At 41.7% G+C, this 22,962-nt stretch overlaps 3 protein-coding genes and 1 long non-coding RNA gene across 4 annotated transcripts; 2 read left to right on the top strand and 2 right to left on the bottom strand.

The window, feature by feature from the left end:
- Positions 1–1,515: 1,515 nt before the first annotated feature.
- On the bottom strand, positions 1,516–4,477 carry LOC143530812 (guanylyl cyclase 1-like). The gene is made up of 9 exons (XM_077026244.1): positions 4,291–4,477; positions 4,086–4,210; positions 2,663–2,774; positions 2,464–2,538; positions 2,279–2,367; positions 2,136–2,197; positions 1,980–2,052; positions 1,832–1,907; positions 1,516–1,751 (listed from the first exon to the last, which is right to left on the bottom strand). The coding sequence occupies exons 1-9, from the start codon at positions 4,459–4,461 to the stop codon at positions 1,725–1,727; spliced, it is 810 nt and encodes a 269-aa protein (XP_076882359.1). The 5' UTR covers positions 4,462–4,477; the 3' UTR covers positions 1,516–1,724.
- A 13,787-nt stretch (positions 4,478–18,264) lies between these two features.
- On the top strand, positions 18,265–18,860 carry LOC143530870 (uncharacterized). The gene has a single exon (XM_077026293.1). It carries the CDS (start codon positions 18,265–18,267, stop codon positions 18,823–18,825), a length of 561 nt encoding a protein of 186 aa, XP_076882408.1. The 3' UTR covers positions 18,826–18,860.
- A 693-nt stretch (positions 18,861–19,553) lies between these two features.
- Positions 19,554–20,183, top strand: LOC143530811 (uncharacterized). Its single transcript, XM_077026243.1, has 2 exons — positions 19,554–19,938; positions 20,024–20,183. Exons 1-2 carry the CDS (start codon positions 19,599–19,601, stop codon positions 20,038–20,040), a joined length of 357 nt encoding a protein of 118 aa, XP_076882358.1. The 5' UTR covers positions 19,554–19,598; the 3' UTR covers positions 20,041–20,183.
- Positions 20,184–20,563: 380 nt separating this feature from the next.
- Positions 20,564–21,195, bottom strand: LOC143530810 (uncharacterized). Its single transcript, XR_013134920.1, has 3 exons — positions 20,998–21,195; positions 20,829–20,895; positions 20,564–20,733 (listed from the first exon to the last, which is right to left on the bottom strand). It is a non-coding gene; the product is annotated as an uncharacterized LOC143530810 (long non-coding RNA).
- Between the last annotated feature and the right edge of the window lie 1,767 nt (positions 21,196–22,962).

The raw sequence follows: 22,962 nt of genomic DNA, 5'->3' as shown, positions 1-22,962 counted from the left end.
ACATTTTTTTAAATAAAACTAGGCTCTGGTTATCCACACACCCTTTGACTTATACACACCACCTTTCAAGTGGGTTCCATACGATCGTATAACTCCTATACGATTGTATGTAGGGTGTGTGGATAGCCAAAGGGTGTACCAATGACACATCCCTAAAACTATACTTAAAGGTAGACATTGAAGCATGGAGATACGTGTGGCATAAAAAGCTGTCGGATAGATCTGAAATCTCTCGTCCACACCACCACTTTGACGACATTGTTTCTACCTTTGTGTCGTTCCATGTTTTAAGGGGGTTTAAAATTTATTTTAGCAATTTAATTGTTATAATTGATGAGTTGATAATATTGCGATTATTGCTAAGTGAGTATAAAAGGCAGAAAATAGAAAAATCAATCGCATATTTTATTTTTCATTAAATTCAAATAAAAAGTAGTTTTTGGCATTTTTAATTTTTTTTATATTATTAATACACTTTATTTTTTATAAACATTAAACCCATACTTTGATTTTCTTTAATTTAACTAGCACACATGTTTTATACATGACAACATTTAGTTAACTTTCAAATTCGATTTATTTTTATAACGAATTTTGACTTTATTGATAACAACAGGATATCCAACTTCACAATCCACATATATGATTCACTCCTGTAGCGATGCATTTTCCATATTTAATAGTGTATATACTATCTAGTGTATTACCCGTCTGATTGTTAAACCCATAAGCTTGTCTCTCGCGTGAGAGTCAATTTTGTCCTTTTTTGTTCCCCAAATACACCTCAGCCCCTCATGTGAGGGGGCTTGCTAATTAGGGTTGAAACTTGAGAATTTTCACCGGAATGGAAAGAAATGCAAGAAGAAAACAATACACTCGAGGAAAGAAATTGGGGATTTGGATCCAACAAAAACAGGAACAGCATCACCCCAAAACCGGGGAGAAATTTGGAATGGGGAATCAGTGAAATCAGGGCCATTCCGTACGGTCTGCGCCATCATCTTTCTCAACATGAACCTCAAATCAATACATAGATATCAAACATAAAGATAAACCAAGTCACTGGACAATCATCATCATCATCATCATCATCATCGTACTCAGTATATCCCACCAATAGCAAAGCTATGGTAGGGTCTGAGGAGGGTAAGATGTAGGCAGCCTTACCTCTACCCCATAGGGATAGAGAGGCTGCTTCCGGTGAGACCCCCGGCTCGATAGTAGTTTTGCATCAAGCCTTGGACACAAGGCACATAGCACTCAATCATCGGGACACCAGCAGATCGGTGCATGTACCCTTATCTTTCAGCTATCAACGCCACTACATGATGCCTGATTAACCGTCCGTCACTTTTAACGTTATTTTCACGAGATTAGTAAAATAACGTCAAAATTAGTGCAATTTCACTTTTGCCCACCCGTGGGTTCACACATATATACATCATATGTGCGCACCGCAAGCAAGGCTATCACTGGACAATCATGTAAAACAATATTCTAAATACACATCAACCAGCATGATACAACAGCATAGCATATTCACACAATGCACTAGATCATTCTATAAACCGTCACAAATAACCATTGCACTTATTTTACAATGCGCAAATGGGATCGAACAATTAAATACGAAAAAAGAAATTGTGCTCTGTTAAGTAGTAGACAAGTATGGCGTATGGCCAGGCTAATGATCCGCAAAACAAACATTAATCAAAATGCCTGACTTAATTATCGGTATTCACCAGTGATATCTGCAAATTGGAATTCACACTCGTAAAGTTTGAAATTTTTTATACCGAATCATGTTAGCAAAAGATAAAAAAATCATAACCAGAAGAATATCTTCATCAGTGCCGTAGGACTTTCGAGCTTCTTCCAAGCATTTTGATGATATCCTATCACTTTTCCTATTTACATATTTATAAAGTAAAATAAGCGACAACTAATATGTTATTCAGAAAAATAATATCATGTTCTACCTAGAGCTGGCTGGATCTCGGATCTCAAACTCATCGGTATGACCATCATAGCCACATACAATAACATAATGACCTATAACAATAAAGTCATCCAACTAGTTAAATATTTATATGTCCTCCTTTTTAATAGAAGAGTAAAATGGTTAAACTTCACACCAGTATATGCTGCAGTGCCTGCATAAAACCGTGGCATCCGAACATCCTCCTTCCAAGGTTGACTACAAAATTTAAAACTCATCTATAACATGTAATTTTCTACTAAAAATGCATCTTTGTAAAAGTATGAGTTAAGTATATACCTCAAAATGCACTGGTCAACTAAAGCGATCACAATATATTTCCCTGATAAGATAAAAAGGATGATTTCTTCTCCCTTAATTGACCTGTGCTGTTAACAAAGAGAAATGGGTTTGCTTATAACAAGAATCTAAACAATTTCAAATATTTAATAAGCAACAACAAAAATCAAATAGTTGATGTTTACCTCGATATTAATTCCCTCTTCTACTGATCTCTGAAATAACATATCTACTCTGCTAATATCATTGGCCAATTGCTCCTGCAAAAACCAAAACTATTTAGGAGTCTTGTATCGTTGAAATTGAAAATTGCATGACGTCTTCTAGAATATAAAATGTAACTAAAATCTCCAAGATAATATGTTTGCTAGAAGGGAAATTTACTTTGTAAAACTTCTCCATTGAAAAATCTGGATTCACACCTAATGTTACTGTGTAGAATGAGAATCTAATAGAAAGCTTTTGCAATAAATACGCAAGATTAACAGTCCAAATGCTACAAAACTCACAAACAAAGAAAACTTCATCAAAATTTATCTGCAAAAACCTACACATCACAATAAGAAGAAAAAAAAATCTCCTTTTTGACAATTTTGTAAATTGCCGATCCGTTATACAACCACTGACCCCTTTTGGTGCACATGTTTCCCTTTGTTCATCACTAGAGAACTATTAATACACTTGACCAAGGGAAGGCTTGCGAAAGATGTAGTTGTACTGTTGTAGTCTAGAGCTATGAGCTTTAGTTGCCAGTTAATGTTTGAAATAGAAGTACCATAGCAAAAGTGGACACATGTATAACTATATCCACATACTTGGTCTTGAAAGGCACGCGGTGCTAAGGGATCAACATTCATAAGATACTTGAAAACCAATTCTATATAACACTAATAAAAGAGATGGAAAAATTCACCAGATAGTAACCAAGTTTTCCAAGAGTCACTATAGTCACTCAATTTTTTTGTTTCATCAAAAGTCATTCAACTTACATTAGGTGTTCCTTGTATTTTTTTTTTAAGTTTTAAAAATTAAGAACCTAAATGGAAAATATATGAATCTTGGTTACTGTTTAGTGACTATTTCTTCTCAGTTTAACTTACAATCATGAAACTTGGTATTGGTGAATATTTTTTCTTCACTATTATCTCCTACTTCAAGCTAATTTGAAAAAAATAACCACTAAATAGTACTAGGATTAATATACGTGTTCCCTACAAATCACTTAGTTTGAAAGAAATTTAACACATAAAAAAACTTCACAACATTGAAACACGTATTGAAAGTTTTGAGAGACCTTAGTGGAGCATTTGGGAAACTTGATTACTATTGTTTGAAACTTTTTCATAAATGAAATACACAGAATTTAATAATATAAAACCATAAACTACCCTTCCAGGCACCAGTAAGTTACAAGGCCACGTCTCAAGCCTTCGGAGTTAGGACTTAAAAAAAAACAATTCTAAACAAGAATTTCAGTACGCTTCGCAGACCTTCAGCAACAGCCAAATAGATTAATAAAGAGAGAAATAAAAATATGTTCTATGCATCAAAAGTACAGGCAAACAATCCTTTTCAAAATCATTTTCACAATATCTCACAGCATTGGAAGCTTTAACAGGGTTAAAAAAAATCATCTATATACGAAAATGATATCTAGTTTTAGAAAAAAAAAACCTTATAAGAATAGTGAATATCAAGATGCTTTTAATCCTATACTGGATGACTAAGCTAAACATAAACACCATAAAGAACAACACTCTAGAAAACCATAATATATCATATACAAAAATTACAACTATAAAGATACCTGGTTGTACGACAAATCTCTTCCAGATGTTGGAGATCATACTGGTCGAGACCAAGCGTTCTCAAAACCATAAGAACACAAGCAAGACCACAATCCCAAGACCGCAACTGTTTTATATGCTGAACCTACACCAAACCAGAACTCCATCAGCATGCAAAACCAACACCTTAAACAATATAAACTGTGAACCATCAAACGGGCTTACTTCAACAAAGTGCGATCGGCCCAAAACCGCCTTGTTCACATTCCCACTTTTTAGTGACAGTTTGGAATTGAATGATTCATCCAAACTCAAATCATCTTCTTCATCTTCATTAACATTATGTCCTTCAGCTTTTAATGGCTTGTTTAAAAGGCTAGGTATTGGCCACATCATATGCAACTAGTATTCGTTTGTGTATATAAATTAGAAATGAGGTCAAATTAAGAAGTGTTTCCTGCATATCAAAATTTGTGTAATATAAATTAAAATTTAGGTCAAATTAAGGGGGTGTTTGGGATTGCTTATTTTCACCAACTTATAACTTATCAACTTTTTGAAAGTAATAAGGTGTTTGGGATTGCTTATATTGTGAGAGGAAAAGTTCCATAAGTTACAGTTTTATAACTTATTAACTTAATAAAAAGTTATAAGGAGGTAAAATAAGGAATCCCAAACACCCCCTAAGACTTGTAAAACCGACAATTCCAGTGAATTTAGTAGCGGAATTCACCGCAAGTAAGTTTGGCATACCACATACAATTGCAGTCTTACAGAATCATAAACTAAGGCTGTAGTTCTAAGTAATTTCTGCTTTAATCTACATAAATCTATCTTTGATTAAAAAGAAAACCTAATAGAATGTGAAAATTGAAATCAAAATTAACCTAAAGTTAAATTGTAATGCACAATATCGAACAGATAATTATTTAACACTTAATAGGAGAGAGACGCGGAAGCAGAAAGTCGACATGTGACGTCCAATATTTAATGTGAAAGTTGAATCAAAATTAACCTAAATCAAATCCAGACTTCACCAGAAATTGACACGTAACAGAAAACTAACTTTATGTAGGCGTCTTTGTCCACATCAATATTGTGTGTGTAATTTAGAAATTAGGTCAAATTGCAACTTGCAAATAACACGATTTCAATGAATTTAGTGTCAGTAAGTTAGGTGTACAATTGCAGAATCATAAACTAAGGTGGTAACCCTAAGTAACTGGTGGTTTCATCTACATAATCTACTTCTGATTAAAAAAAAAAACTAATTGAACGTGAATATTGAAATTAAAATTAAGCTAATGAAGAGGTAGGTCCCAGCAGAGCCCAGTTGGACCCGCAAGACTCACCTTAAACAGGGACGTCTGCGCAAAGACCAACTGGATCCGCAGGACCAACCATGCTCGGAGACATGACGTCCTTACGCGCAGTATGCAAGCTGGTCCCGCAGGAAATGCCTCCCAATGGTGAAGGACTCCGCCTGTCCCCGCAGCCTCGGATACAAGCCATTAGGGACTGGCCACCCGCGCAGCATGGCTACACGCACAAGGCACTTAACTCTCCCATCAGTGTCACCTGAAAGAATGAGCAAAGGCGGGAGGGGGAAAACTCCCGCCTAAATGAGCCAGTCCGTATGATGGAGGATCTTTTGTGTGATACCTGACGAGGTACAGACAAAAGATCTGACCAAGAATGCGACAGCTCACTGACAGCAGCATGGCAGACAGCACGCCACAGCACTGTGACCAATAGCCGCCGCCTACCCACCAACTCCTGCCATACCACGTGCCTAGCCTGTAGTTGGCAGAAGAGGAAGAGTGCACGACACGCCTGCTCTGTGTCAGCCGCTACCTATCCACCACTCACAGGCAGGGCACGTGCATAGGTTACAGTTGGTAGCGTGTTGGACCGGCTAAACCCCTTGGAAACCTACCTTCGGCTATAAATACCCCAATGGTATGATCATCTTATATCATCTCGTATTACCATATTATACCTGATATCTGCTCTAGCAATCTCTTAATATACTTTTATATTTAAAGAGCAATCTAGTCTGATTCTCACGCCGGAGGGTGGTCACAAGGAGGAACCCCCCCCCCTTCTCAGTGACGAGCTCACGGTGTCTGTTTTGCAGGTTATCAGAAGAACCATCTTCCAAGGGTCTAACCCCTCGTGGGAAACATCTTTCCAACCCCCAGGTTACCAGTAATCTGCCCGGGGTCGCTTAGTGTTTCTTCATTGGCGCCATCCGTGCATAAAGCTAGAACTACAATTTTCTCCAGTTTTTTCAAAACTTTCTACAAAAGATGGTTAGAGAAATTCCGGTAACCACAACCCCAGCTATTGGGGGGAATACCGGCAACACAGTTTTTACAAACACTACTCCGGCTACCGAAGCCGGAGCAAGTGAAGTAAATTTTACGAACACTACCCCACTTACTAAAGCAGGGGCAAGTGCAGTAAAAGACCGCCTACTGGGATCCACCGATACCCAGTTTGAGAAACGAAGACTCCCCCGCCAGACTCTCGATGAAGTCAAGGCATGGGCGGAGGCACGACAAAAGGAATTCCAGGCTGAGTTGGACGAACGCTTGCGTTCCGTGCAACAGGCCGACGAATTCGAATACGGGGATGACTCGGAGGAATCCGACTCCGACGCGAACCCTCGCCATAGGGCAAAAGGGAAGCGTAAGGAAATGGAACCCCAACCGAAAAGGCATTTTAGACGAGCCTACAAACCAAAAAGCACAGATGGAAGTCCACGAGACTTCTCCAAAACGTTCAGACCAAACGTTGCAAATGCAGGAACGTCCAAATTTGCAAGGGACATTGCTGAAGCAATTGCCCCGAAGAGTGCCAAACAAATGCCTAACATAGGCACATATGACGGCCTATCTGATCCAGACGATCATTTGAACAGGTTCATAGCGGGGGCAACCGTTAGCAATTGGACGGAACCCACGTGGTGTTACATGTTCCAAATGACGCTGGTGGGGGCTGCTAGAGCTTGGTTTGATCGTCTACCGGTCAACCACATCTACGACTGGGCAGACTTCCAGCAGAAGTTTAGCCAACACTTCAGCCAGCAACGGAAGTATACCGAGGAACAATGGACAATCCTCAAATGCATACGAGAAGAAGATGAATCTCTGCCAAACTTCATCACTCGCTTCAACTCAAAGAAGCTAAGTTTGGGCAATATCAGCGAAGATCTTGTTCGCGCTGCCTTCATCCAGGGCACGCATGACCCAGAGCTCATCCGCACCCTAACGGGTAAAGATGGCATGCCATCCACATGGGATGGCATCATGACAGCAGCCAAACGCTATGCGGAAACGGAAAAGCAACTGGGCAGAGACCTTCCGCAGAGCACAAACCTTTACACCCAGAGGACGAGAGAGGACAACGTCCTCACCGCCCGATTGAACAAAAAACGGAAGCAAGGCATTTGGCAGTCAAGGGTAAACTTTGACACCTCATCCGGCTTACAGCACCGATTGGGTGAAAGGGATAATGTAAAGCCACACCGGAACTCCAGATGGACGCCACTTACCAAAAGCGTCACTGACATATTTGCTACTGAAGAACTCCCATGGCCAAAGCCTCCAGTAATCCGACATCGTCACGATGCTGATCGGAGCAAGTACTGTGACTATCACAGAACAAAAGGCCACAACACTGAAGAATGCATAGACGTAAAAGACATGGTCGAAACATTCGTCAGAGACGGGACGCTCGCGCACCTCGTGGCGAAATAAAAGCTAAACAGGCAGGCAGGTGCGTATAGAACCCCAGCTGGGGAAAACACGAATCAGTTCCAGCTTCAAAATCAAGACTACATGCTGCGTAAAGAACGAGATCCCGAACCAGGTGCGTATCGGCTCGATGGCGCTCCCATCCCAACAACACGGAAGGGAGCTCATTTACACAGTTTGCATGTAAATCAATTCCAATCTGTAAAGAAAAGGCCAAAGAGCCACTTCTAATGGAAATGATTCTCTTTAAGAACATTGAAGCTGATGATTTTACATTTACACTTTTCTGAACTAATATGCCGGTTTTCACCGCATAATTACGTCAAGTCATTGCATGGGAAGGCGGTCTTACCCGCACGAACCCAATAACATGGCAAACCTTCACGCAGGTCAGTTGAAGGGGAAAAAAGTTCAGCACCCAAAAATGAAAGTGCCGGTTTATCCGCATGAAACATTAAAGGAAACTGAATAAAAACCTAACAACCGCGCGTCGAAAGGTTAAACTATGCAACACTGGTGACGGCATTCACATTACGTGAAGTCGTTGCGTGGGAAGGCGGTCATACCCGCACGAACCCAATAACGTTGCAAACCCTCACGCATGTCAGCTGAAGGGAAGCTCAGTTATCCCATTATATGAAAGTGCCGGTTTATCCGTACGAATCATTAAAGGAAACTGCACTAACCTATTGACAATTGCGCGTCGAACGGTTCAAAACAAAAATTCTAAAGAGGAAAACCTACACGCAGGTCAGATAAGGGTAAAGTTTTGCCATCCTACTAAGTGCAAGTGACGGTTCTACCCGCACAATCACGAAAGAGGAAGCAAAACTTACCTATTATCAACCACGTTCAAAGGTTAACTTATCCTCAACAGGTAAACCTACACGCAGGTCAGATAAGGGTAAAGTTTTGCCATCCTAAGTGCAAGTGACGGTTCTACCCGCATAATCACGAAAGAGGAAGCAAAACTTACCTATTATCAACCACGTTCAAAGGTTAACTTATGAACACTTAAAGGATAAGAAAAACCTACACGCGGTCAGATGAAGGTAAAAGTTCAGCCATCCTACTAAGTGCGAGTGACGGTTATACCCGCACAATCACGAAAGAGGAAGCAAAACTTTAACCCATCAACCACGTCCACAGGTTAACTTACTCTAAACACTTGGAAAATTGCTATTTTAAACTAAGTATGCAAGTCATAAGTTTATAAAGCAAAGAATCCAATGAAAGGAATAACAATCGTATATTTCAATGATATATTACAACAGTGGCCGGGTAACTACCCGCCTAAAAGAAATCTATACAAAGCTAAGTCTATCCTAGCAGTGGGAAGGGATCTTCAGGATCAGGCTTCAGGGCCACCTCCGCTTGGACCAGCACCGTCAGAGCGCGGCTGCCCAAGGAAAGCCTTAAGGATGTTTAGCCCATCATCAGCAGCAGCAGCTTCATTCACCTTCTCCACCACTGGATGCGGGAAGGCAGCGTACTGGTTCACAGCTTGGTCATAAGCAGCTTCAGTATTAACATTGAATAAAGGGAAGTTGGAGGGCGGAAAGCCTCTCTCAGCAAACCCTAGACCAAGCAGGAAGCCAGCCTTCTCCCCATCCTCATGAGAAGCGTTGAGGGCTGCGCTCATCGCATCGTCATAAGAGGTCTCTGAAAGGACCCGACGCACAACCTACAAAAGAATACAAGTTAAAACATTTTCTAATTACGAGCGGAAAGCGTAAAGAAAAAGATAAAGATACCTGAGGCAACGCTTCTCGAAGCAGCCATTGGAGGGTAGCTTGACTTTCTTTGTAAGCGCGTTCGGCTCCGCTTTTATCAAGGTTGGCAAGTTGAACTTCCTTGGCGGCAGCTTCTTCAACGCTTTTGAGTTTCCTTTCAGTGCGGTCAAGCACCCCCCTCTGGTCAAGGATCTCCTGCAACTTCTTGGCATCTTCCATTGCCAAGGCGTCATGAGCATGCTGAAGAGCCTTTAATTTGCATTTAAGCTGCTCATTCTCTTCGCGAAGTGGCTCAGCAACAGCTTCAGCCTTGGCAGCCCTCTCAGTTGAATTTCGCGCAGTCTCCTTGGCCAGCCGAAGCTGTTCATTCACAGCTTGGGCAGCCTTGGAGCGGGCCTCGAGTCGCGCCTGGACTTCAACCTCGAGGGCCTTGAATGCCTTCTCCTTCTCGGCTGCGGTAGCGGCCAACTGCCGGTTCTCCTCCCGAAGAGCCCGCGCTTCAGATACATCTTTGGCGCGAGCTGCTTTTAACTTGTCGTTTTCACGACAAAGCAGCTCGACGCGGGGCTGCGTCCGGGCCTGGAGAACCCGAAGCTCATTGGTTAGCCTACCCTCTTGGTAGCTAGCCATGGCTTCCCCCAACGCACCATGAGGAGCAGCGTGGCGAGCCCAGTCCACGCACTCCACAGGGGTGCGAAGGGTTGTTCCTCGGCGTATGTTCCATCTTGGAACATACACTTCATTGGAATCCGACACTGCAAAAGAAACAAAGGCAGTTAGGAAAAGATGATAAAAATATATAAGGGAAAAAAGAACCCTACGTACCTGTAGGGTCAATAACAGGCCGATAGCCGCCAAACCCATCACCTGAACCTAAAGGAAATCCATCCAACAGGTCAGGCAGACGGGAAGGTGGCATAGATCGGCGGAAAGCCCGGCGCGTACCTGATGGTCCGGCCGTCGGTGCCGGTGGCGCAGGTATAGTGGCAGCCGCTGTGGTAGCCATTGTTGGCGCCGCCTCCTCTGCAACAGTAACCGCCGGCTCCGTGAAAGATGGTGTAAAAATTGCACTCACGGCCGGCGGAGACACCTTCTCAGCTGGAACAGCCTCAGGAAGGCTGGAACCAGCGGAACCAGACGCAGGCGCCTGGGTCGACGCCTCGGGAAGGCTGACCGAGCCTACCGTCATTGGCGGGGGAATACTTGCTCCAACTCCACCCTGGAATGCGTCAACATCCACACCTGCACAAGCAAAAGTGTTAGAAAAATTTATTTGAAACAACAAATCTAGACAAGAATTGTGGGGGTACTTACGGGGTTTCTTGAGCTTGAACGCACGGACGAGCGGGGGCGAACCCGATGGAGCCAGCCTCTTGACACCGGTAACCGTCGTCGTCGCTGCCTCCCCGGAGGTAACAGCTACAGCCTCCGGAGCGGTGGTCTCCTCACCACCAGGCTTCCCCGCCACCTCTGCACTATCTGACTCGGAGTCAGATAGGACTACCGGGCCGGCAGTGGACACCTTCTCCTTGCCCTTCCCGGCGGCAGCCTTTTTCTTCCGCACCAACGGTGGACCTTCTGCGGATTCCTCAGAAGTAGAAATGTCAACAACTCCAGCAGCAGGCACAGCATTGAGGGGTTCAGGGTAGAAGATAGGCTTACCTGGCCGTCGGTGGCTCAGGATCTCTTGGCCCGGCGGGTAAGCCTCCACGAACCGACTCGCAGTTTGCTCTAGGATGGGCAGCTCGTTCTCGTCCAGGGCACGAGTACCCATCCGTGCGGGACCATCTTCCTCCCGCGGATTCAGGAGCGACTGAAGATCGTTACCCTCTGAAATCAACAAGAAAGTTAGAAAAAATCGAAGTCAGCAAAAAGAAACAAGACATACCATAAGGGACAGAGTTCGAACCATATTCGAGGACGATCGGAACCTTATCCGCATTCGCCGCCTTCCACACCCGGCTCATCCCCAGCATCACCATCGCCGACTCCGGAAAACGGAAAACCGGGGACTGGACCCGGGATATCTTCGCGAACCATTCCGCCTCCTCGTAGTTGATGGCGGGAAGGTTCGGAAGCGTCTGGCCATTCTTGAACTTCATGGCAATGGGGATGGCTCGAGCGGATATGAAGAAGAACTCTCTTCTCCACGAGCGAAGACTCCGCTCGGTGGTACAAATCTTTAAACCCTTAATCCGGGTTGTAAGACTGTACCACCCCTGGATGCACCTCCAAGTGTAGAAGGTCATCAGGCGGTCCACATGGGGCTCGATGCCCAGAATCCGGCACACCCACTCAAAGTGCCGGACCTTGGCAATGGCCATGGGGTGCACCTCTGTCAGGTGCACACCGTGCCTCTCCAGGACACGGTACACAAACTTTGTCAACGGAAACCTAAGGTTTCCGTAGACAAAGAATGCAGCATAAACCCCGATCTTGCCACTAGGGGCATCGTACACAGTATGGTGGGGTTCAGGAAACTCAGGCTCGAGAGACTCGAGCATGAACTTCCTGACGATATACTGGTACAGATCGACAGGAAGAGAGCACTGGCATTCGCCAGCAGTCTTCTGGTCATCAGCATCATGAGAAGACATGGTGGAAGAAAGATGAAAAGAGATTTCAGGGTAATGCTAAACTGAACAGAAAAATTCGCCGGAAATTACTTGAGAAGAAGAGATGAAAGTGAAAAGTGTGAATTGCAAATAACCCTCTCCCCCTTTATATAGTAATCGCAATTAATGCGGTGAATTTAATGCGGAGGAGAGAGAAATCGAAGGTGCAATGAAACTATGACACGTGGCAAAAAGCAAGCTGGCAACAGCTGTTGAAAGGACGTGTGCCAGTAATTTCGCGGCCACGCGCCCGAAATCCCGTGCCCACGCGCCTGAAAAAACGACTGGAATGACCACATAATGTCATGTCGCCATAACTTCTGGCACGTCCTGACACAGTCAGAAGAAACCGTCGCACGACGTTTGAGGTATTGGATTGCTCTTATCCATTCACCAACTCTTCAAATTTCAAAATTCAAAATTTGAATAATCAAAAATTTAAAAAGTAAGCGGGAAAATACCCCTTACCCCTTGGCAAACAAGTAACCATAAGCCGGGTGCGGGTACAGTGTAATGGCAAAACCCTTCACATACCTAGCACCCGCAGGGAATTGACGCCAGGAAAACCTTGGCAAACAAGTAACCATAAGCCGGGTGCGGGTACAGTATAAGGGCAAAACCCTTCACATACCTAACACCCGCAGGGAATTGAAGCCAAGTAAAACCTTGGCGAACAAGTAACCGTAAGACGGATGCGGGTACAGTGTAAAGGCAAAACCCTTCACATACCTAGCACCCGCAGGGAATTGAAGCCAAGTATTCCTCGGCAACCAAGTAACTATAAGACGGGTGCGGGTACAGTGTAATGGCAAAACCCTTCACATACCTAGCACCCGCAGGGAATTGACGCCAGGAATACCTTGGAAGTAAAGTAACCGTAAGACGGATGCGGGTACAGTGTAAAGGCAAAACCCTTCACATACCTAGCACCCGCTGAGAATTGAAACCAAGAAGGATCTTCTGGGCAATGCTTGCGGAAGCGAAAATAACATCCCCGCATAGCGGGAACATCGAGAACTACGTTGTCTGAAGCTTCAGGATGGAATTAGTGGTTTTAACATAATTGATCACTATGTTCAAAACCACCAAAACCTCATGGAGAATCTAAACAAGTAGGACTCAACGCTCCCGACTTGCGAGGAGGTTATAGACCTACCCGCATCATACCCAAAGACCAAGCAGGAAACTCGGGCATTTCTGCAAGTGACAAGGACTTCCGCGGGAAGAATCCCCATGGAAAACCTTACAAAAACCCTTTTCAAAACCCTCTGCTTAAGTCCAAAAGTTCACCTCACTTTATTAAACATGCATGAGACGAACATTGGACTGGGGGGACTTGAAGAGGTAGGTCCCAGCAGAGCCCAGTTGGACCCGCAAGACTCACCTTAAACAGGGACGTCTGCGCAAAGACCAACTGGATCCGCAGGACCAACCATGCTCGGAGACATGACGTCCTTACGCGCAGTATGCAAGCTGGTCCCGCAGGAAATGCCTCCCAATGGTGAAGGACTCCGCCTGTCCCCGCAGCCTCGGATACAAGCCATTAGGGACTGGCCACCCGCGCAGCATGGCTACACGCACAAGGCACTTAACTCTCCCATCAGTGTCACCTGAAAGAATGAGCAAAGGCGGGAGGGGGAAAACTCCCGCCTAAATGAGCCAGTCCGTATGATGGAGGATCTTTTGTGTGATACCTGACGAGGTACAGACAAAAGATCTGACCAAGAATGCGACAGCTCACTGACAGCAGCATGGCAGACAGCACGCCACAGCACTGTGACCAATAGCCGCCGCCTACCCACCAACTCCTGCCATACCACGTGCCTAGCCTGTAGTTGGCAGAAGAGGAAGAGTGCACGACACGCCTGCTCTGTGTCAGCCGCTACCTATCCACCACTCACAGGCAGGGCACGTGCATAGGTTACAGTTGGTAGCGTGTTGGACCGGCTAAACCCCTTGGAAACCTACCTTCGGCTATAAATACCCCAATGGTATGATCATCTTATATCATCTCGTATTACCATATTATACCTGATATCTGCTCTAGCAATCTCTTAATATACTTTTATATTTAAAGAGCAATCTAGTCTGATTCTCACGCCGGAGGGTGGTCACAAGGAGGAACCCCCCCCTTCTCAGTGACGAGCTCACGGTGTCTGTTTTGCAGGTTATCAGAAGAACCATCTTCCAAGGGTCTAACCCCTCGTGGGAAACATCTTTCCAACCCCCAGGTTACCAGTAATCTGCCCGGGGTCGCTTAGTGTTTCTTCAGCTAAATTCAAACTGTAATAGACGGAATCGAATAGAATAGAATAGATACCTTGAATCGATTCAGGATCTTTGACGGTGTTCGTTAATTCAACTTTTCTTCCGTCTGCTTTCCTCAATTTTCGCGGTTGGTATGATAAATAATAAATAATGTGAAATTTATTGGTATAGTTAACGGCCGTAACGGTAGCGTCAGTCCATCGGCGTATAAACCAGCAACCGGATCTACGGCCGGGTTGTTCTCGGGTCGGGCAGATTATACGTGGGCCTAATGGCCCAAAAGACAAAATCTCCAACTGGTACCCACTCGTCTGAATTCTGAAAACAATAATGTAAAGCAGATGGGTAAACAGTTGGTTAATGGGCCCGCAATATCCAAAAAGGTGGCCTGGCAAATTAATGAGCCTACATTATTTGAAATTCAAAGAAAAACCGTCTAAATTTTCGTTGAACATTTTTTTTTTAATTATAAACTAGGTTTATTGACCCGCACGTGCTACGGGTATAAATATAGATAACGTCAATTAAACACACACATTGTGTAACCCTTAATTCTTAAAACCAGTTTAAACATGACTTATGTAATAAAGATAATGATTTAAAGTATATTTAAAAGCTGATATTATCATAATTTGGGTTATAAGATATTATATAAACATAACTGAAATGAAAATTTATATTTTATACCATAGGATGAGGATAAAAGTACTAAGGCTAACAACCAAGACGGTATAACAACATTATGTAATAAAACTTTAACATTATACATGTATGTGTATTTGTTAAGTAATCCACTATGTAATTTTCAGTTCAACCTACTAACTATATTCCATGGTGTATTTAAATTAAAATCAAACAATCTGAATAAAGCATTTGCAACAATATATCCCTATGCATATACATATGTTAGAATTGTATATCATAAAAAAAATGAACAGTAATAACACAAGTCTTGAATTTTCAGTATCTGATAACTATATGCATAAAGTCTTGAAATAAACAATATAATTATTTCTAATATAATTCAGATGTTGATATAAACAGTCGTCATCGTCATCATCATCTGAAATGCCATCAAAATCAGACTTGGTATTCAAAGCTTCCAACAATCCCTTTATCCTTTTATTTATTTTGTCTTCTAACTTCAAATGTACTCTTGGCTATTAACACTTTAATACCGCCCTAGGTTTTTTATTAGTGGTCACACATATATAATTTTACACGAGTTCTAGCTTATTAATTAGGAATTTTATCTTCGTCATTTAGAAATACAAAGTTTTATCTAACACTTTAGTACCACCAAATCAAAGACTCTTTAATACCGTCCTACGTTTTTATTAATGGTGATCCAAATTATCCATATGTGGTGGTGTTAGATTCTAATTCCTCTATATTTCGAAACTTAAAACAAATTTCACTTCCAAATTCAGTCATTTTAAATTCTTGGTTTTCCTACTAATTTGAATGAACTTACATAGTCAAACTTAGGGATGAGCAAAAATCGGTATGGTACCGATTGGTATCGGTACTGAAATCTGTACCAAGGTTTTGAGTTTTCGGGACCGGTACGGTATTGGTACCGGTACGGTACGGTACCGGTATTTCCTGAATTTTACCTTAAATACTTTTTTTTTCAATGTAAATCATTGATCATCTCATTAAAATCAAAACGGTTACAATAAAGTGGCAGGCAAACGGGCAACAAGCTGCACCATAACCCCCTTCTGAATAGCAAATCCAATCCTACTAAAAACGAAGCGTTGGGCTGTAGGAGCCGAACAAGTACCATTTACAACACGTTGAACCCTACACAGAAAATTCACAGCCTCCGGGGCCAGAAACCCAAATGTATCAAAAGCAAAAGGTAGAAACACATGTTGATTCTCCAAACAGGCTTTCTCAAGTTTGACAACTTTACCCGATTCGGCCTTCAATGCAGCCTGACCCACACCAAACCCCCGGTCCCTGAGCCCGACCAGAGGAGACACTCCTGTAAGGTCCACACAAACGTGTTTCCCCCTTGCCCACCCAAAGACAAGAATATCAGTCGGTCGTAACGTGGACCTCCCTTCGAGCGGATTTGTGAGAAAGTTAACAGGGGCCTCTTTTTTAGTAGAAATCCCTGTCCGTTTAAGAACATCGCACAGAACATCCCTAACCAAATCATGTATGTATTTAAAACCAGTTAATTCTTTGCAATGCACCGCATGGTCTACAAAGGGATCCAAACAGACTTTGCGGCAAACTGGGCAAGGCTCATCAGTCGAAAACATAGGGATCATTAGCCGGTACTTAAGGATAGCCCGGTACTCCAACCCCGACATATGTTGGCCTAATCCTTCAATGGGATGGCCGTTAGAAAATCCCGAGGAGCCCGAGGAGCCCGAAGACATTCAAACACCGCTTTTTGGCGAGGAGATAGATCAAAATTCGCTTCTAAACTCTGGATGATTCCACTAAATAAGGCACTCGCCAAAGCATATTGGGCTTTAAAGGGGGGGGGGGGTGTCCTTATTAGAGAACCCGCTAAGATCAATCGGGAAGTGAAGTATGTAAACGATCCATCGCACACCCATAGTCAGTGTCCAACCCATCAATACCACATCCCTGAAGAATGTGGTCCTGCAAACTCCATGATTGTGCTCTCGAAGCCACAAAAGCATATGTAGATACATCCTTGGCCGAACATAAACCCAACCCCCCAAAACTGGTCGGAAGTGATGCCAACCCTTAAATATCGGTACCGGTACCAAAAATTTGCGATTTTCGGGATCGGGATTTTCGGTACCCGTATCGGTACGGTACCGAGCTCATCCCTAGTCAAACTTGATAAGAGTTTTTACTGAGTTCAATTAATCTTAAAAGTAGTAAACTTATAGTGTAAAAATGTAATGTTTTGTGTTATAAAATTGGTAATTCTACTTTCGTGGTTACATTTAGAACTTGTATTGTGAGGAGTATTATTTATGTTATACTTGCTATTCATATATTTTTCTTATGTGTATGTTTGTTGTCAATGTCAATTGTAGTCATAATAAGTCAGTTCTTGCTTGTCTAGCTATCTACATTTTACCTTATATAGAAATAGGGTTGTCCAAACTGCTCGGTGTTTGTTTGAAAAATGCTTGGAACATGCTTGATTGATGCCACAAGTTTGTAAACGAGTCGACGGCTTGGCTCGAATTGTAAACAAGCCAAGACGAGCAAAGGTATGTACTTTCTGTTCAGTTTGATTTGTTTGGCTTGAACTAATTTTTTACATCTATATGTATAATTACACACACACAATTCTTTATACCCTTACAAGATGCCCCCTCACTCTATCAATTTCATAGTTTCATTTTTGCCAGCTTCAAGTTTTCATGTATATTATATCAAGCTTCAAACTTATTTCTTATAGAAAAGTTACAAGTTACCAAAGCTTGTCTAAAAGATACTAATTTCTTTTCAGTAACGTTATATCAAACATATTTTTTTCTTCTAGAATTTTTAAAGTGTAAAAAGAAATAAGTAATACTCGAAACTCGCTCGAAGCTAAACCGAAAAACGCTCTTTCAATTTTTTATCTCGATTTGTAAACAAACCCATCGGCTCGATTCAGTTTGTAATCAAGCCGATCACAAACAAGCCCTCTCCCGATTCGAACCGGCCCGCGAAACAACCCTTTGTTAAACATAACCTGGGCTTAAATTGGGCCTACCTATTAACTCACTTTCATATCTCACTACTCCACCGACATCAACATCAAGAAAACACATCTACATCTAATCTGATTCTGACACAACACTATCTTTCCCTAAATCTCGCCGGAGAAAAACCCAAAAAATGAACGTCGGCGACGGCCACACACCCACCAGATTCGGCACCACAATCCACATAACCGCCTTGGACGGAATCATCAACGTCAACTCCTTGTTCACTCTCGCCGTCTTCATCGGCCTCGCCTGGCAACCCACCGACCCAAACAACAGCCTCGTCGACAACCCTAATTGCGTTGCGGGCCCACACATCGCCGAGAATCTCATCTGCTTCCACGTCTACTCCTTCAGCAGCTTCCTCTTCTCCAGCCTCGTCGCCTTGAGCCTCAAGCAAGCCATCCGGATCGCCAAAACGTCGTGTGAGACTCGCAGGTTGATGGTGTTTACTTTCGACATGTGTCATATTAACAAGAACGTGCTTCGGGTCGGGTACTTGGTTTCGGCCGTGGGTTCGGTTTGTGGGTGTGGGTTTTTGATGATGGCGCTTGTGAATGTGGTTCAGATTAAGCTTGGGGTGTTGGGGTGTGGGAGTAAGCATACTTATGGTGCTGTTGTTCCTTTGTTGACTTTTGTTCCTTTGGGGCTGTTGACTTATGTGTTCTTTGTGTTGTTTGCTTTCACTAGGTAAATGTTTGTAAGCTGATGTTCTATAATGATTATAGTTATGTCTGAGGTTGAATCTTTTTAGATGATATTGTTTTGTATTGGTATGATTTGACACTATTATAAGTTTATAACATCTGACATTGATATTATTATTATTGTTTTTGTGACGCTAGTGGTAATATACAAGTTTTTAGGGGTAATGGGGTTGGTGAGATGAGGTTTTGTAGAGAGCATAATGTCCACTATCTTGCTCAGATGACATTTGTTTAGTGACAAAAGTATAATGCTAAGGTTTTAAAATGTGAATGAGTGCCGTAGTTAACTAGTATATGAACAAATTAGACTGTCAATTGTAACGAGCTGGAATTTCAAATCTAATTGAACAAATTTGATTATCGATTGACAAAGGGTTTGAGTATCTGAACAAATTACCAATCGAACAAATTTTAGTGTTTGAAAGTTACCAAGTTAAAATATCAGTAATTTTTTAGTATTTTTCTTTTTAACAAAAACGAACGTCTCGCATACGCTAAGGGATTGGCTTTTAGTATCAAATTAGACTGGAGTGTCGCACGCTTTTTAAAGCGAAGGTATAATGATTGTTCTAGCATCATGATTTAAGTTCAGTTTTTATAGTGTTAGTGGTGCAACTTCTTGATGGTGCTTCCACCAATTAAGATAGTGTAAGCTACGTGTAAGCAACTTTGATATTACCTAAACTAGTATAAAACGCTGTGAACCCTCAAGTGATTCTTGCATCCTGCTAAGAACAAATTACAAAACAACTTATACAATATGGAAGGTTCAGTGAGAAACATGTGCCTGTTGGGCCTTCTTCTGGCTCTTATGATTGCTGGATTAGGTGAAGTGAATGGGAGCCACGAGTGCGGTAGAGCCGACCCTAATATGGAAGCTTTCAAGCTCGCACCGTGTGCATCGGCTGCACAAGACGAGAACGCCTCAGTTTCTAGCAGCTGCTGTGCTGCGGTGAAGAAGTTGGGCCAGAACCCTAGCTGCCTTTGTGCAGTTATGCAGTCTAGAACTGCCAAGAGTTCTGGAGTGAAGCCGGAGATAGCAATGACCATTCCAAAACGGTGCAATATTGCTGACCGTCCTGTTGGTTATAAGTGTGGAGGTTGGTTTATTTTTGTTTCATTTACAAGTATATCTAATATATGTTTATGTATATTGACATAGTTGTATATATGCTTGGTTTGCAGATTATACGTTGCCTTGAGAACTTGAAGGCTACTAGTTTTCATGGAAGTTGTGCTTGTACCAGTGAGTTTGAAGTGTGTAATCTGTTCATGTGTTTAGTAAATAAGTTACTGGTGGTTTAATCGTGTCTTGAATAACTTCTGTTGTGTTGACTTTTATATGGTCAACACTTGTTGTGTAACTTAAAAAGGGAAATGCAATTTGATATTTGCATTAGACATGCTTTTGTGACTTAGATGCTGGAATCTGGTTCTTGATAGCAATGGTGAAAGAAAGTTGATATTATATAAACACAGCCGATTTAGTTTGGCACGGGAGAGAGCGATGATCTAAATATATTACATCATTATCTCATTGAATAAGCGACTTTCAGAATATAAGAATAAGATAAAACTCATATTATCTTCAACAGAATGATTTATTTGGCACATTCAAAAGAGGGTATATTACTTGTTAAAAACCAACCAAGTTAGGTACACAAAGAAAGCTTATATATTCAATAGATACACACATTAAATGAGTTGAAGCTTTAAGAGTATAGACATTCAACTCAACTTACCAATTGTTATTACTAAAAACAAAAGCCTTGAACAAACAGATATCATGAGTCATGACCCTGCCTGATCTTTAGGACTATTTACTGTCTTGCTACTCTCTCAAATTCATCTTCATCCGTGCATAGAAAGACATGACATTTAGTAGTAGAGAGATCCTGTATGATCACGGAAACAAGATCTTTATTTAGATTGAAAATTTATTAAAGTAAACAGCACTTTAGCAGCACCAAAAGTCCCATAAACTTGTTACCTTGCCACCAGTTTCCCCTTGAAGCGCTGCTTCCGTTTGGATCACTATCACCTCCAATTTTCTTCAACTAATAAACCAAGACATGGATAAAGACGTTGTTAGTTCTAACGTTTATTTTTATAATCGATAATTTAACATGTAACAAAAAGGAGGAGATGCAAGTGCTCACTGTATGCTGAGGACGAGTGGTTTGGGTGTTTGGAGGATAAACTTCTTGTCCGCCATAATAGATGGATGAACTGAGATAGCTTGGTTCTGTTGTTTCATTTTGGTAAACCAGATTCTCCTGATCCTTTACACCCATGCTTCTGTGTATCCTGTAATCTGTTGTCAAAAGATGATATAATTAGTAACCAAACTCACATTGGTTAACATTCTTGGTTTAAAATTTTATACACAAGTGATGGCGTTAATCTTGATTGTAAAAGAGCTATATGGGTGAACCAAGAAGTTGAGGGTTACATGTGAAAAGAAAAGAGATCAAGATAAAGTGTGATCTTGAATCTTGATTAATTGTTAAGTGTTACGAGATAAATGTTATAGATTATTTATTAATACGTTGAGTTCTATTATTAGGAATTAGAGTTGGAGTAGTATGCAAGTTATTGTAGTATTGCAAGTTATCGTAGTATATATAGGGTTTTTGTAAAATGTTTTAGGTGTGGTTTTTGTTTTTTAGTAAAATTCAAAAGAGTCGTGGGAGTTTCCACAGAAATATCTCTCTGCTTTCATATGTGATATTCGATTCTGCGCCAACAAGAAGTTAATCAACCTGGTGTTGAAGGTTTGCTATTTCCATACGGACCTCCAAATTCGTGCTTCTTGGAGTGTGATGGGTGTCTTCCTAGACCCTAAAGACAAAAAAATAATAACACGTAAAATTCTGTGACAAGTTAACGTGCATAGCAATATGTGATTTTGGTTTGATAACATGAACATAAAAAGATTGAGCAAGATCGAAGGAGGAGGATACCGTGGATGAGGGACCAAAGACAGAACTAAAAAGGCCGGATGAGGAGGCGGAGGACACATCCTTTGGGCCAAACAGATTCTCGGTAAACGAAGATGAACCTCGGGTTTGCTTATCCATTATTAGTAGGTTATTAGTTGGATGATGAAGAAAATGAAAAGGGGGAGGGTTGTTATTTATAGGTGCCAAAACATATTATTACTGAATAAGACACTTAACAATAAAGTATCTGACCCAGCCCCCAACCTCGTATCTTCCAAGGCTCCTATCGTTGTTAGTTATCGAATATATTTTGATGTCAGGTGGGCGTCTAGTTAGTGTTGATCACGTGTAGGCGGTAAGGTGAGGGGTCCCAGAATAGAATAGAAAATCTAAAAGTTGTTACAACTTGGTTTTGATTCTAATAATGCATGACGGCCACCACCTTAATTTATCTTCGGATTCTATTCCTATTAAACTCTCCAACATTCGACGACTTAAACATTGAACACACCTATCGAATGACGAATTAACTAAACTGAAAATTGATACTCAACCAAACTAATATTATGTAAGACACATATCTGGTCCGCCAAAAGGTTTAACATCGACGGGATGTGTTGGTATTAAATTCTTCATGGGTCATCTTTGACACGGGTCTTTTAAAAAAAAAATGTTTTGCAATATCGCTTATACCCGAGTGAGTCTTTTTGATATGTGATATCAACTGTCCATACTGATTTTAACGCTTCTGAGCTAACTCATTCGGGAACACTATCAAGAAGGAAAAACCCTCTTGACTCTTGAGTCAGGTTTTGAACCCGAGACGATAAAGATCCAGAGTCTTAGCCTTCAACCCATGCTATTAAACCAGAAGCCCAATTGTTGTTTTGACACTGGCCTAATCTTGGTTGAAAGTGATTGTGAAATTATTTGAACAAAGAATATAGTCTTGTGTGGTTAAGGACATACCATTTGTCGGTTCATATGGCACTATCAAGGTTATTGTTACTAGGAAAACATAGAAACATGTTACAACGTTTACTGGAATTATGTCCAATAAAGACTTAACTCTTCGAATATGCCTTTGTGAGGACCATTGTTTTTGTATGTAGGGGGAAGTTCATGGTATCAAATGTGTGGATTAGAAATATGTGGTCTAACGTTATATATCGTACATATTAT

Source organism: Bidens hawaiensis, unplaced genomic scaffold (assembly GCF_021521415.1).
Source record: "Bidens hawaiensis isolate Kalapana, Puna unplaced genomic scaffold, B.hawaiensis_p1.1 tig00009039_1, whole genome shotgun sequence".
Lineage (NCBI taxonomy): Eukaryota > Viridiplantae > Streptophyta > Magnoliopsida > Asterales > Asteraceae > Bidens > Bidens hawaiensis.
This window is presented reverse-complemented; position numbering and strand designations above follow the sequence as displayed.

Excerpts from the sequence above, each read along its gene's own strand:
- LOC143530812 (XM_077026244.1), bottom strand. The coding sequence starts at position 4,461 with ATGATGTGGCCAATACCTAGCCTTTTAAACAAGCCATTAAAAGCTGAA. Across the intron at positions 1,908-1,979 it reads CGAGATCCAGCCAGCTCTAG|GAAAAGTGATAGGATATCAT; the intron begins GTAGAACATGAT and ends ATATGTAAATAG. Across the intron at positions 1,752-1,831 it reads CTGATGAAGATATTCTTCTG|ATATCACTGGTGAATACCGA; the intron begins GTTATGATTTTT and ends TCCAATTTGCAG.
- LOC143530870 (XM_077026293.1), top strand. The coding sequence starts at position 18,265 with ATGAACGTCGGCGACGGCCACACACCCACCAGATTCGGCACCACAATC.
- LOC143530811 (XM_077026243.1), top strand. The coding sequence starts at position 19,599 with ATGGAAGGTTCAGTGAGAAACATGTGCCTGTTGGGCCTTCTTCTGGCT.